Source organism: Rattus norvegicus, chromosome 7, assembly GCF_021556685.1.
Source record: "Rattus norvegicus strain SHRSP/BbbUtx chromosome 7, alternate assembly SHRSP_T2T, whole genome shotgun sequence".
NCBI classification, from domain to species: domain Eukaryota; kingdom Metazoa; phylum Chordata; class Mammalia; order Rodentia; family Muridae; genus Rattus; species Rattus norvegicus.
In genome coordinates this window covers 135265834-135280134 of record NC_141540.1, presented here as the reverse complement: position 1 = coordinate 135280134, position 14301 = coordinate 135265834, and the positions used below count along the sequence as shown (strand labels likewise).

The window sequence follows — 14301 nt, the reverse complement described above, 5'->3', positions numbered from 1 at the left end:
TTTAAAATCATAAACCCTGACATTTAAGATATATTCTTATTAAGCAGAATGCATTGGACTCACATTTCACGTCTCAGTGCAATAAAATTTTATCAGTAATCTTGCCGTTTTAAAAGAAATTTGTGTTCTTCATCGAGATTTAGATCAGAGAGGGAACAGCTCACAAATGCCCGCACAGCTCAAAAGTAATTGCAGTGAACACCTAATCCCTTGTTTACAAGACGCTTTTCAGAGTGTACACATGACATGAAAATCATACTTCCTCTGTGGTTTATATTTTTATGATAAAGTAATATAAGCATTTATGTTGAGAGACTTTCCAGCATAATTTTTGTAAAAGACTTAACCAGGTCTGTGTCGGTTTTTTAAACACAGGGATTCTATCCAGCTTTTCTCTGTGAATGATACTGTGATTAATATTCTTGCACTTGAGTCTGCAAGCTTTGGATACTTCCTCTGAACTTCAAAAAACCGAGTCCTGCACCGGAATCCACCCTGATTGGATTTGCTCTCCATATTTTACCCCTCAGCTATAAGCACAGAGATTCTTTTAAGGCCTGTATATGGATAGAAGTGGTATATAATTTTGGTCTGGGGTCTGAATAGGAATTTAGATATATTGTTAAAATAAAGGCTAGGTTTCAACACCCAAAGGCAGTAAATATTACTGAGAGAGCAAGATTATTTTTATTTGGTTCATGGGTGTGGAATTTCAATGACTCTTCAAGTAATAGCATCCAGCAGACTTAGAAATCAAGAAATATATTGAGAGGGACAATAAGGACTCTACCAAATCACATATGCGGGGTTTTTAAAAATTCTTTAATCTTCTTTTACAGCCCAGTCATTATTCCCCTCCTGGTCTACCCTCTGGCAGTTCCCATCCCATTCCTCCTTCCCCCATCTCCAAGAGGATGACCCTCTCCAACCCACCCCACCAGACCTTCCCCTTCCCTGGGGCCTCAAATCTCTCAAGGCTTAGGTGCATCTTCTCCCACTGAGGCCAGAACAGACAGTCCTCTGCTGTACGTGTGTCAGGGGTCTCATATCAGCTGGTGTACACTGCCCGGTTGGTGACTGGGTGTCAGAGAGATCTCCGGGATCCAAGTTAGTTGAGATGGCTGGTCTTCCTATGGGGTCGCCCTCCTCCTCAGCTTCTTCCAGCCTTTCCCTAATTCAACCACGGGGATCTCTGGTTTCTGTCCATTGGTTGGGTGTAAAAAGTATCTACATCAGGCCCTTTTTAGCTGCTTGTTGGGCCGCAGCTATGCTAGGCTCCTGTCTGTAAGCACACCATAGCATCCGTAATGGTATCTGGCCTTGGGGCCTCCCCTTGAGCTGGATCCCAATTTGGGCTGGTCACTGGACCTCCTTTCCCCCAGTCTCTTCTCCATTTTTGTCCCTGAAGTTCTTTTAGAGAGGACAATTCTGGGTCAGAGTTTTTGGCTGTGGTATGACAACCCCATCCTAAAGAAAAATTGAATCTAGCTATTTTTTTTCTTTTTTTAATATGATTCTAAAATATGTTATTTTTAAAAGTTTGAGGGGCTGGGGATTTAGCTCAGTGGTAGAGCGCTTACCTAGGAAGCGCAAGGCCCTGGGTTCGATCCCCAGCTCCGAAAAAAAGAACCAAAAAAAAAAAAAAAAGTTTGAGCAAGGAAGTGTTCAAAACAGAATCTCTGATGCTGGTGGGTTGGTTTGTTTGTTTGTTTGTTTATTTATTTATTTATTTATTTATTTATTCTTTTTTCTTCTTTCTTTTCGGAGCTGGGGACCAAACCCAGGGCTTTGCGCTTGTTAGGCAAGCGCTCTACCACTGAGCTAAATCCCCAACCCCTGCTGGTGGGTTTATTGATTGGACAGACCCTGAGAAGTAAACAGACAAGTTGGGACAGGAGGGTCAGAACCATTGGGGATGCTCTACAACTTGAATGAAGGAGAAGGCAGAAGGCTTTCCCCCCAAACATTTTGCATACTTATTTATTGTGCATGAGTGCTTTACCCATACACATGTCTGTGGCACTTGGGGCTCAGTGCCTGTGGAGGGGAGAAGAGGGTGTTGAATTCTTCTGAGCCTGGAGTTACAGATGGCTGTGAGCCACCATGTGGTTACTGGGAATTGAACCCAGGACCCCTGGAAGAGCAGCCAGTGCTCTTAACCGCTGAGCCATCTCTCCAGCCCCCTTTGGTACTTAACGTTTTGATAAGAGTTGCCTGGCAGGTTTCATTTTAAAGCCTGTATTAAATACGTGATTTGCAAATTAAGATTTAAGTGATTGTACGACTTATCGATTCTAGACTGAAAACTATCGAAGAAGAAATTAAGAAGAAGAGAATGAATGTGTTTAATGTTCGGCCTGTAGACGATTCTCTCAGACTTGGTCAGCTCAAAGGAAACCACTTTGAAATTATCATCAGAAACCTAAGAAATCAACCAAATGACTCTGCAAACCTGAGAGAGAGAATTTTGGAGGCAATAGAAAATGTTAAGGTGAGAAAACTCAATTTTGGAATTGTACTAAGGAAAATATATCCTCTCTGAGACAAAAGATTGAGGTTTTGTTTTGTTTTTCTTTTCTTTTTTCTTTTTTGCAACCTGTGTGCATATATAAATGATTTTTAAAATGATAACCAGGTGCCGGTATGTTTTGTTTTCTTGATGTGTTCTATATTAAATGAGACAGTGTGTGCCCAGCCCCAGCAGAAAGGGACCAGTCCCTGAAACAAGTCTTCTCTGGTGTCTTCCCTCAAGAATGTGTGGTAGTGTAGACAGGTTCACCCTGTGGGTGTTTTGTTTCATTATTCTCCCCAGAAGTCTTTGGTAAGTCTTAGACATCTTACACGGCCTTTTTCTTTCTAACCTGATGTCGGGTTTTCTTTAGTGGCTATCATCAAGGGCCAGCTTGGCATGACAGGGTAAACTGAGGCAGGCAGTAACGGTGGTATAGGACATCTGGGCCAAAAGCTGCTGGCTCCTGCAATTAACTCCTGCTGAGAACAACAAGGGAAAAGAGAGTTACCTGGTTCTTTTGCCTCTCACTGGCCAGGCAAGAGGCCGGGAGTTCCTCAACTCTTCATGAGCCAGAGAGAAAAGGAAGGAAGAAGGGGAGAGGGAGAGAGGGAGAGAGCAAGAGGGAAGGAGAGAGGGAGGGAGGGGAGAGAGAGCGAGAGAGATCAAGAGAGATCGAGAGAGAGAACAAGAAGTGGGGAGGTACACATAGACCACACACATACTGGATGAAGCTGAAGAAGGCCTCATGGCCTATTAATTTTTAGCTTTCTCAGGATAACTGATCACATGGGTTTCTAAGAGTTTTTACATTCTATAAGTTCACAGTAAGTTTAAGGCACAGTAAGTTCATGTCATAAGCAGATAAGACCTAAGGAGTTATAGAATTGCTTACATGCCTCCATTAAGACCTAACTAAACATTCATTGCCTGTTACTAACTCCATAAGTTCATTATAAGTTTAAAGTAATATTTTTTATGTTAGCACAGTTTTGTCAAGAGACAAATCGCTTGCCTTGTGCCTTATTCTTTTGAAGTCTGGTATAGGTAAACTAGTTAGTAATTTATCTTCTGTCCTTGTACCTTCAATCAGTTGTCCATTCCCAGTTGCTAGATAGTGGACTCATCCCTAACTTAGAAGGGATGTTTTCTTAGATTGTAAATTTGTTCTAAGCCTGCTTTCTTTTCCTAGTGCAATTGGCCCATGACACATGAAGGTTTACAGAACTCTCTTTGCAGCTTTTGTTCTATAGGGAGCTTGAGATTACTTGTATCAAGTTAAGAGTTCTATAAAATCATTATCAGGAGATTACGAAATCATCAGTTTGTCTACACAGCATTACTACATGAAACTACGTCTTCACATTGATTCTGCAGGAAATCTGCCCAATAGGTGGGCAGGTGCAGAATCATTAGGCTATGTAACAGTGGCAGGAAAGGCATATATCAGCAGTGAGAAGCAATCCTGGGACGAAATCTCCGAGGGACCTACATCTCAGAGTGCGCCCATCACAGCCATGCAAAATGGAAGCCCACTTGCTTGGCATGATGGCTTCAGACAGTGTATGAATGATAATCCATGTGCGTTTTATTTTTCACTCACTTTTTCTATTGTTTGAAATTACAATAATTACATTGGTTTCCTGCTTCCCTTTCCTCTCTCCAGCCCTTCTGTTTTTACCAGCCCCAACTTGCTCTCTCTCAAATTCGTGGCCTCTATTTCTTTAACTGTTGTTACATATGTTTATACAGACTGAGTAGAATGTATGTGTCCAACCTGTTCAGCCAGTGTACAACTTTTCTTACATTTTTTTATTAATTGTTTTATTTGTTTACATTTCAAATGTTATCCCCTTTCCTGGTCTCCCCTCCATGAACACCCCCCCCCCTTTTGCCTCTAAGAGAGAACACTTACCTTATCTGCAGTTGATTTTTACAAGCGAAAACAGCTCCTTTGTGCTGTACTGATAAAAAACATTATCGTAACATCCTTTATTAACAAGCCTTGAGTTGGTACTCAGTCACGATTATCCATTGAGCGACTGTTTTACTTCTCTCATAAAGTGTATGGCAAACTCTTCCTTTTCAAGAAACTTGATGGTGCTCATTCATTATCATCATCACCATCACCACCACCACCACCATCATCATCATCACCATCATCATCATCACCATCACCACCACCATCACCACCATCACCATCACCATCATCACCATCATCATTATCATCTCTCTCTTGTCTGTCTGTCTCTCTCTCTGTCTCTGTCTCTCCCTCTTTCTTTCTTTCCATCTTTCTCCCCTCTCCCCGCCCCCTTATGTTTCAAAGAGACCAACTTCTTCCTATTTCTTCTGAGTAACATGACATTTTTGAAGCATGGTGTCCAGAGGTGACATCTTCATCCCTCTCCAGGAAATATCAGAGAAAGAAACTGAGGCGGAAGGAAACACATTAGCGAACAATGTAAAGGAACCCAGCCCGCCGGGCGGGAAAAGAAATCTGTACCTTATTCCGACTCTCTCCCAACAGCAGAAGAATCTCAGAGCAAGAAAGAGCTTGAGAGGGGATGAGATCCGGCTTGGTTAAGTGTGAAGTTTATCCCAGTGTACCTCCTCTCTCTTGGCTTAGCACGCCAGGTGATGTAAGCCAGAACCTCCTCAGTAAGGTAAATAGGAAGCCATTTTAGAGCTTTATCCAAGACAGGGTCTCACATAGCCCAGGCAGGCCTCGACTCTCAGCAGCCCCTCCCCCTTCCCCCTTTGCACCCAGCCCCTGAAGGTTTATGGCCAATTTAAATTTGCTCCCTTCTCCTTCTGATGTGAAACTGTTCAACACTTCTCGGACCACTCCGCCCGTCTCCATCTGTATTATTGGTGATTGCCGCATTTCTCAATTAAATATGAAGAGAGAGAACTTGATTATACTATATTTATGAAGCTCTAATTTATTATATCCTATTGTATTCATAGAATAAAGGTTTTGTGAATTACTACGGGCCACAGAGATTTGGGAAAGGAAAGAAAATCCAAACAGACCGAATTGGATTGGCTCTCCTGAAGAATGAAATGGTAAGAATTTTTAAAGAAAATATCATCTAACTCTAGTTCCTTGTATTTCTTACACACGCTCACTACATACCTAACCGTGGCATACAACTGCACGCACGTGCACGCACATGTGCTCACACACACTTTATGCCTCATGCCGTGTCTCCTGGGAGAATCTGAGGCAGCTCTTGGGTTCACATTACAGGAAAGCAGAGTACACACGATGGCCTCATGTTTAGCTTTTTATCCGAGAAGATAGACTTGACCAGTGACTGCTTGAATCTATAACTGAATAAAAGATTCATGGTAGAAGAGCTCACAGCTACCAAAGGTCGGGCAAAGTGACACACCTTTGCCGAGTTCTGCTCATATACATCAGACCTGATACATGTGGGCAATACTGTGCCCGGCATAGGTACCCAGGGCATCATGAGAGCCAGCTTGGAGGCCTGTTCCTGTAGCTGGCACCGCATGTATTCTTTCTTGGCTTACAGCACTACCTCCCCAATCTTTATGTTCTGTGAGTCAACTTGAATGGCCACTGCATTTGTGATCTGGGGCTTCTCATCTTGCTGTGTTTTGTTTTGATTCTCTTGTTGAGATTGCTCAGTCTTTTCTACCCATCACACCCCCACACAGTCCTCAGCACGTGACAGAGGCTTAGTGTTTGCTTGGATGTTACCTTAGTCTTACATTTGTAACCGTATACCCTGACCAAAAGCAACTTGGGGAGGAAAGGGTTTGTTTGGCTTTCAAACATCATCCATCACCAGGAGAAACTAAGGCAGGATTCCGGAAGAAGGAACTGAAGCAGGGGCCATGGAGGAATGCTGCTTACTGGCTTGGTCCCATGGCTTGCTCCCATGGCTTGCTCTGTTGTTGCTCTTTATATAACCCAGGCCCACCTGCCCAAGAGTGGCACCGCTTACAGCGAGACAGACCCCTCCCACATCATTCATTAAATCAAGGAGATGCTCTGCAGCTTGGCCACAGGCCATTCTGATGAGGACATTTCCTCAATGGAGGCACCCTCTTCCCAGACGATCTAGGCATGTGTCAAGTCGTCAGAAAGTCAACAGGCACCAGATGCCTTAGCTTTTTAATGAGTATTTGCTCGGATCAGTGCTGTAGAAGAGGATGGGATGGGAAGTGGAATGGATGAACCTCTCTAAGTTCTTTTATACCGTGAGCTGTCTTAGGTAGAAGTCCTGGTGTACATACGGCGATACAGTAACAGGAACCAAGTAGATACCTTTTCTAAATAAAAGAAAGAAAGAAACATCACATATATGTGTGGTTTAAAATAAACTATTAAAATGTTAAATAGGAGTTGGGGATTTAGCTCAGTGGTGGAGTGCTTGCATAGCAAGTGCAAGGCCCTGGGTTTGGTCCTTAGCTCTGAAAAAAAATGAAAGACAAAATAAAATATGTATTTTTTTAAGATTTATTTTGTGTATATGACTACCCTGTAGCTGTCTTCAGACCCACCAGAAGAGGGCATCGAATCTCATTACAGATGGTTGTGAGCCACCATGTGGTTGCTGGGAATTGAACTCAGGACCTCTGGAAGAGCAGCCAGTGCTCTTAACCACTGAGCCATCTCTCCAGCCTAAACAAAACAGATAATTAACACTTTCTATCATATTTTGGCAGTGTGAAGGACAGCTTGCCAAAGTCAGTTCTCCCCTTCCGCCATGTGTGTCCTGGGGACTGAACTCTGGTCATCATGCTTGGTGGGAGGTACCTTTATATACTGAGTTGCCTTGCTAGCCATAACTTGTTTTGTAAGACCCAACATTTCAAGGACGTTGAGGATATAAGCCAAACCAGAGGCTCTGGCATTCTCCCTTCCCTGTTTTTGTCCCACGTCGGACAAGTCCGAGTGTTTATGTTATTATGCCTTTATATTATTTCAGCCAAGTAAAGAGTGAAGGGAATGGGCGCTGTACTCAGATACATAAAACAAACAATAAAGAGAAAAGAATGACAGGAATGTAATTGTTGAAGTGCTTGGCGAGGGTATTTTGGTTGTTACTTTGTATGCTAGTTTGTATCGAAGATCATCTCTACATGTGAACAGGCTCAGTGTTGGAAGCTGAAGGAGGAAATTGCAGCAACATTTTCAGTCCTTTAAGGATGCCCAAGAATTTGCCTCCTTTAAAAAAAAGTAATTGGTCATTTTTTATAAAACATCTTTACTTGGTTAATTTTTCCAGGTAAAGGCCATAAAATTATTTCTCACGCCAGAAGACGCGGATGATCCTGTCAATAAAGCAAAGAAATACTTCCTCCAAACTGGTATGTAGGTTTCTTTACAGCTGCGGATGCCGCTGATGTTCTATTGGATGTCCATAACTCTCCTTTCGAAACTCCCAGACCCCAGCAGCTTGCTGGCTTATTTGATCTTTGGTGATTGGTAGTTTTTATTTACCAGTCTTCTGAATTAGATTAACACTTTCCTAAAGGAAGGGGTCCGGTCAGCCCCTCCTGTTGACCAGAGGTTCGTTTGCTCTTTCTTATTTTTCAAGGAAAATAAAATCTAAAAAAAAAAAAGAAAGAGAAAAGCAAGCCTTTTCAAGTATCATCGGGCTTAACCAGTACTACTCCATGTCTCCACAAAGGACTGCCTTTCATTTAGGCTGCTCGAAAAGGCATCCTGCGGGTAGCTCTGCCGTGGAAGTGGCTACGAGCTGATTTGTTCTTCGTTTCAGAGGACGCTAAAGGCACGCTTTCACTGATGCCCGAGTTCCGGGTTCGAGAGCGCGCGCTGCTGGAGTCCTTGCATCGCTTTGGCGTGACGGAGGAAGGCTGCGTCCAGGCCTGGTTCTCCTTCCCCCATTCCATGCGTATATTCTACATCCACGCATACAGTAGCAGGATTTGGAACGAGGCAGCGTCGTACAGACTGGCAGCCTACGGACCCAAGGTGGTGAAGGGGGACCTGGTCTGCTTGGATGAAGATGCGGACGAGCATCTTCCAAGCAGTAAAGTGAGTACCGGCCACGGAGGTGACTCGCCGCACCAGAGACAGCAATTCCGTTTGCTGGTTTCCGGCTTGACTTTTCTGACAGCCAAGGGTTGCTAAGTGTAGAAACAGTGGCACAGAGTGAAAGGTGGCAAGGCTTTCATTAAAGAGCACACTTCCAAACACACACACACACACACACACACAGACACACACACACACACACACACACACACACACACACACACACACACCTGTACGTGTAATGCACAGATCTGTCCTCTTAAAAACAAGAATGAACCGTCCAGAGCTGGCTTGCCCACACACCCCAACTAGGCGCGCTCTGTCCCTGGCCTCCTCGGCCAGCATGTGTCTCTCTGCTTTCCCCGAAAGAAAGTTCTTTGATGATGCTATGAGGATATGACACATTGTAAAATTGTTAGGTTTTAGGGGAAAAGGATTTCAGATATCTGGTTCTTTAACTCTCATTCTATAGGAATGAGAGCTGATGCCCAGGTGGGAAGTTTCGGAAAAATTCAGAACCGCCAAGGTAGTGTGCCTAAAAAGACCCAGGAGTCTAGGTGGGTCTCCTGAGGAGGAACCAGAATGTAGATCTAGTAGTCAGTTAATAAAGATACATCACAGCCCAGCACTTCAAAACGTGAGGGAAGGTCGACTCTGAGCTTTGCCTAAAGAAAGCTTCACCTAGATTAATGCTGGGCTCCCTATATACGAATAATTTGATGTAATAGAGATCTACCTTGGGCTAATTAAAAGAGAACCCAGCATGAATTTATCGGCCCTATGTCTGAAACCCATGATTTATTCAGGCACCGTCCGTGTCTCTGCAAGAGTGGCAAGGGCTGCTCACAGCTGAGCATCTCTCCAGCCAAGGACTGTGTGTTCTGTGACGCTCTGAGCAGAGCTTTTCAAACGTAATACATCGCATACCACCTTCCTTCCCTTCCCGTCTCTGAAGCCTACAACCGTTCTCTGGAACAAATACTGGCAAACGGCTGGGTAAACCATGGCCGTGTTTCCTGGGGACGGGGTGGTTGAAGGCAGGGCTGGCTCTGTAGAAGCAGATGTTCAGTTCGGCATAATTCGTGGGTGACAGAGGAAGTGCTGTCGGGAGGCAGCCACGGTTGCAGCTCGCTCGCTCGCTCGCTCGCTTCTGCACTGTGAGGTCGATGCAGAAAGGATTGGTCTGTTTTTGTGTCGTGGGCTTCTCTGGAGACAAGCGATTATAAAGAGACAGTGTTTGAGCATGTGTATATTCAGTGTGTGGGCCAGAGTCAGGGATCAGTGAGGTAATCTCAGCATTTGGGAACCACTCATTTCCGTCGTATTTTTTTTTCTTTTTTATAAAACTAGGTTCACCTGGTGACCGAGGAAGAGGAGTCAGCTGACACATATGCACTGCACCAGGTAAACGTGATCAGAAGTCACTGTCACTTAGATTTTAAATAAGCATTGTCTGCTAGAGACAAATCTGACCCTCCCTTCTTAGGTAACTTTTAGATTAAGTAATGCTTTATATCCTAATAATTTATGCTTCTTTAATGAATTTATGCTTATAAGAGATTGGTTATGCTACCATTTACGTCCTAATAATTTAACTTATGCTTCTTTTTTAAAAAAAGATTTATTTACTTTTTTAATGTATATGAATACACTGTAGCTGTCTTCGGACACACCAGGAGAGGGCATCAGACCTCATTACACATGGTTGTGAGCCACCCACCGTGTGGTTGCTGGGACTTGAACTCAGGACCTCTGGAAGACCAGTCAGTGCTCTTAACCGCTGAGCCATCTCTCCAGCTCCAGCTTGCTTCTGATAAACACATATAGTCATGCGTACAGTGACTATGTGTTCATGTCTCCCTCCAGGGTTTCCCACTGTCAGACCATCAATCCTACCTCAGGGTTGCATTAATCCTGACTCACGAGAGTCACTGATTTACTCTTTTTATTTCATTTTACTGCGCTCTACCCCTGGGGGCGGGGGGAGAGGATATCACATGAATAGTGTCACATGGTATCTGTGTGACCTTCATTGAATCTATAGCCCAGCTTCTAAGTCTGTAGGCTGTGACCCTATGTCGGAATGTGGGAGCCGGGTAAACATCTGTAGCAGCACAAGGTTTCTGAGCGCACACTGACAGAAAGCTAAGCTGAAACCCAAGTGCGTAACACACCCAAGGTATCTGTAGAAGCGTTTGCCAGTGTTGCATCATGTGGCCTCACTGCAGGCCAGGCTCTGCATGGCAACACATGTAACTTTGCACCGTGAGTGCTGCATGCTCAGCCGTGCAGATGGTGAGGGTGATGATGATGGTGATTGTGGTGGTGGTGGTGATGATGATGATGATGATGGTGGTGATGAGGGTGTGAGGGTGATGATGGTGATGGTGGTGGTGATGATGATGATGGTGATGAGGGTGGTGATGGTGATGAGGGTGATGAGGGTGATGGTGATGATAATGATGGTGGTGATGAGGGTGATGAGGGTGATGGTGATGGTGGTGATGATGATGATGGTGATGAGGGTGGTGATGGTGATGATGGTGATGAGGGTGATGATGGTGATGAGGGTGATGATGGTGATGAGGGTGATGATGGTGATGAGGGTGATGAGGGTGATGATGGTGATAAGGGTGATGGTGATGATGGTGATGAGGGTGATGGTGATGAGGGTGATGATGGTGATGAGGGTGATGGTGATGAGGGTGATGATGGTGATGAGGGTGATGATGGTGATGAGGGTGATGATGGTGATGAGGGTGATGAGGGTGATGGTGATGATGGTGATGGTGGTGATGAGGGTGATGAGGGTGGTGAGGGTGATGGTGATGAGGGTGGTGATGGTGATGATGGTGATGGTGGTGATGATGATGATGGTGATGATGGTGATGAGGGTGATGAGGGTGGTGAGGGTGATGATGGTGATGAGGGTGATGAGGGTGATGATGGTGATGAGGGTGATGATGGTGATGAGGGTGATGAGGGTGATGGTGATGATGGTGATGGTGGTGATGAGGGTGATGAGGGTGGTGAGGGTGATGGTGATGATGGTGATGGTGGTGATGATGATGATGGTGATGATGGTGATGAGGGTGGTGAGGGTGATGGTGATGAGGGTGATGGTGGTGATGATGACGCCACCTGAACACCTCAGCTCAGATTCCAGACTATCACACATTAGCAGTTGTAGGTTTTAGTGCACATATAAAATTTCCTGTTTTTTTTTTTTAAAAAAAAAAACAAATGGCTTACTTCTGGAAAACAGACTTAATATTTTTTTCTGTCATCATCCATCAGCATGTAAATATCAAATTAATGTATGCTTGTGCCATATTGTATTAGAATGCTTGATTTTAAAAATTGCCGTTTTGGCTGTTGACTTTTAAGAACAACTGTTAGATGAGTTTTGACCTGGGATGAGGACAGCATTTTCAGCAGTTTCTGACATGGCCGTAAGTATGCTTCTGCCATTCTGTGCCATGTGTCTATGTGACGCACCACTCTTAGCGGGGATTATAGAATCCAAGTGTCCGTCAACTCCGGGAAACACTGAAGATGCTTTCTGTCCTACATTTCCAAATATTCAGCCAAGATTTAATGCTTCGGATGAAAATAGACAGCACATAATCTCATTAGCACATGAATTTGCTCTAATAATTTAATAATAAGTGTCTTTAATAAATGACAGAATTATATGCATAACAAAGAATCATCCTGAAATAAATCTTTTATGATTATCGACCAGTTTCTGGTTTTTGTACCAGTTTTATAGCATTACATGCCTAGGGTAATGTATACATTTCTTGGATAATAAGGGTTACAAGTGAATCATGTTTCAGAAGCCTGGCGGTAGCCCAGGCTAGATTCCAACTCCTACATACCCTGCTTCTGCCTTCTGTATGCTGACCTAAACCCTACAGCACCCGGCTTCTTTGAGATTCCTTTATACATTTGATGCTTTTTACCCGATTTTCTAAACACCTTTTATCATTTAAGCACACTCTCCAGCAGTCAGCAAAGGAGCAACCCTTACAGACCTTACTGGGCCTGACTCACAGGCATGCAGCTGACAAAAATAAAAACACTGCTGTTGCCTGTTTACTTTTCAATAAAAGGAGTCTAAGATTGTCACGCAGGCTGGCAGGGTTAGCAGTAGCGACTGTCCTGCGTGTCACCGAAGACTCCACTCGTAGGGTCGAGTGCTTTCAGAGTTGGTCTTCACTGGATACGTAAACGAACCTTTATTTTTGAATTCTGGTTTGGCCCATGTATTAGTCTGTGTTCTCTAGAGTCACAGAGCTTATGGAGTGTCTCTCTGTATACTGAGGGAATTTGTTGTGATGACGTACAGTCTGCATTCCAACTAACACAACAATGAGCGGCTGTGGACCGGAAGTCCAAGGATCTGGTAGTTGCTCAGTCCCACGAGGCTAGTCGTTTCAGCTGGTCTAGAGGTTCCAACGGATGTGCAGCGGTAGAAGAGTGAATCTTCCTTCTCCCAATGTCCTTATGTAGGCCTCCAGCAAGGTGACAACCAGGAACAGCCATTCCACATTGAACACTTGACGCACGCTGATTACCATGGCTCTCCCGAGTCTCTGGTCTTAGCCAGCTTCTTTATCAGATAATATAGCTAGCCTAGGTACTATCCCAAACATGTCTCAGGCCAACTGTCCTGTTTATAGCCGCACACTGTTTTTACAGAGCCGGGCCCCAGTCCTCCAGGCGAGATATGGTCGCCTATCTTTCCGAAGGCAAATAATCCACAGGGCGTGGTTTCTCCCTGCTCTTCCTCCCAGGTCGTTCTGCCCGTGCTTGGATACAACGTTCAGTACCCGGAGAACAAAGTAGGGCGGTGGTACCAAGGGGTCCTCGGCAGGGACGGACTGCAGGCCTGTAGGTTCAGGGTGCCCGCCCTGAAGCTGAATGTACCCGGCTGCTACAGGCACATCGTGAAACACCCCCACAACGTATCACACCGACTGGTCCATCCCGACCCCGCCGAGCTTCGAGCGGAAGGTCCCCACGCCGACGATACAGCCTCATCGCTGGCCTTATCCTTTGACCTCGACGCTTCGTGCTACGCCACCGTTTGTCTGAGGGAAATGATGAAGGACGACATTTAAACCCACACCCTAAGGTAGCTGCGAGCCCGCCATTAGGTAGCTGTGGTTCCTAGGGCTCGCTCGACCTTGAGCTTCGCGGTTGCTGCTCCTCGGTTTTCACAGTATCCTGAGTGGCGTATTAACGTAAGCATCGGTGTCTACGTTTAAAGCTCCAGGACCGTGGTCTTTAAGGACATGTCATGCTTTAGAGAATTTTGCTCCAGTCACGAAAGCTCCAGATCTTTGGAGCACTGCTCTGAGCCCCGGGGCTGCTGCACATCACACTTAAGAGAGAGGCAGAGAGAGGACACGGTCCACACTGCTTAAAGGTAAAGCCAGGTGACAGTGAAACCCTGGTGACCGGACCAGAGAGGCTTTTCTCCATCACTGCGCGCGAGGTGGCTGGTTTAACACCGTGCAAGGGCGATATCTGTTCTCATAATCTGTTTATGAGATCATTTTTGAGGAAGACTGAAGATTTTAATTAAAAATTTTTATACTATTTTTTTATACCTGTTCCCCTAACTCTTTGTTATGTTTTCTGTCATCTGAAACTCAGATTTTAGACTCCTGTTTGTACCCACATTCTGTTTCAATGTCACTGGACATGGTGTTGATTCTTTTTTAAAATAAAGACAGTCTTGATGACCTGA

At 44.6% G+C, this 14301-nt stretch overlaps 1 protein-coding gene across 4 annotated transcripts in view; it reads left to right on the top strand.

The window, feature by feature from the left end:
- Pus7l (pseudouridine synthase 7 like) overlaps positions 1-14301 on the top strand; it is a 23336-nt gene extending 9035 nt beyond the window's left edge. For all 4 annotated transcript variants that reach the window (XM_087557548.1, NM_001432479.1, XM_087557546.1 and 1 more), the window contains 6 exon segments: positions 2299-2491; positions 5477-5575; positions 7771-7852; positions 8266-8543; positions 9894-9947; positions 13343-14301. In XM_087557548.1, the coding sequence (XP_087413674.1) occupies positions 2299-2491; positions 5477-5575; positions 7771-7852; positions 8266-8543; positions 9894-9947; positions 13343-13669 (1033 nt within the window). In that variant the 3' untranslated portion in view covers positions 13670-14301.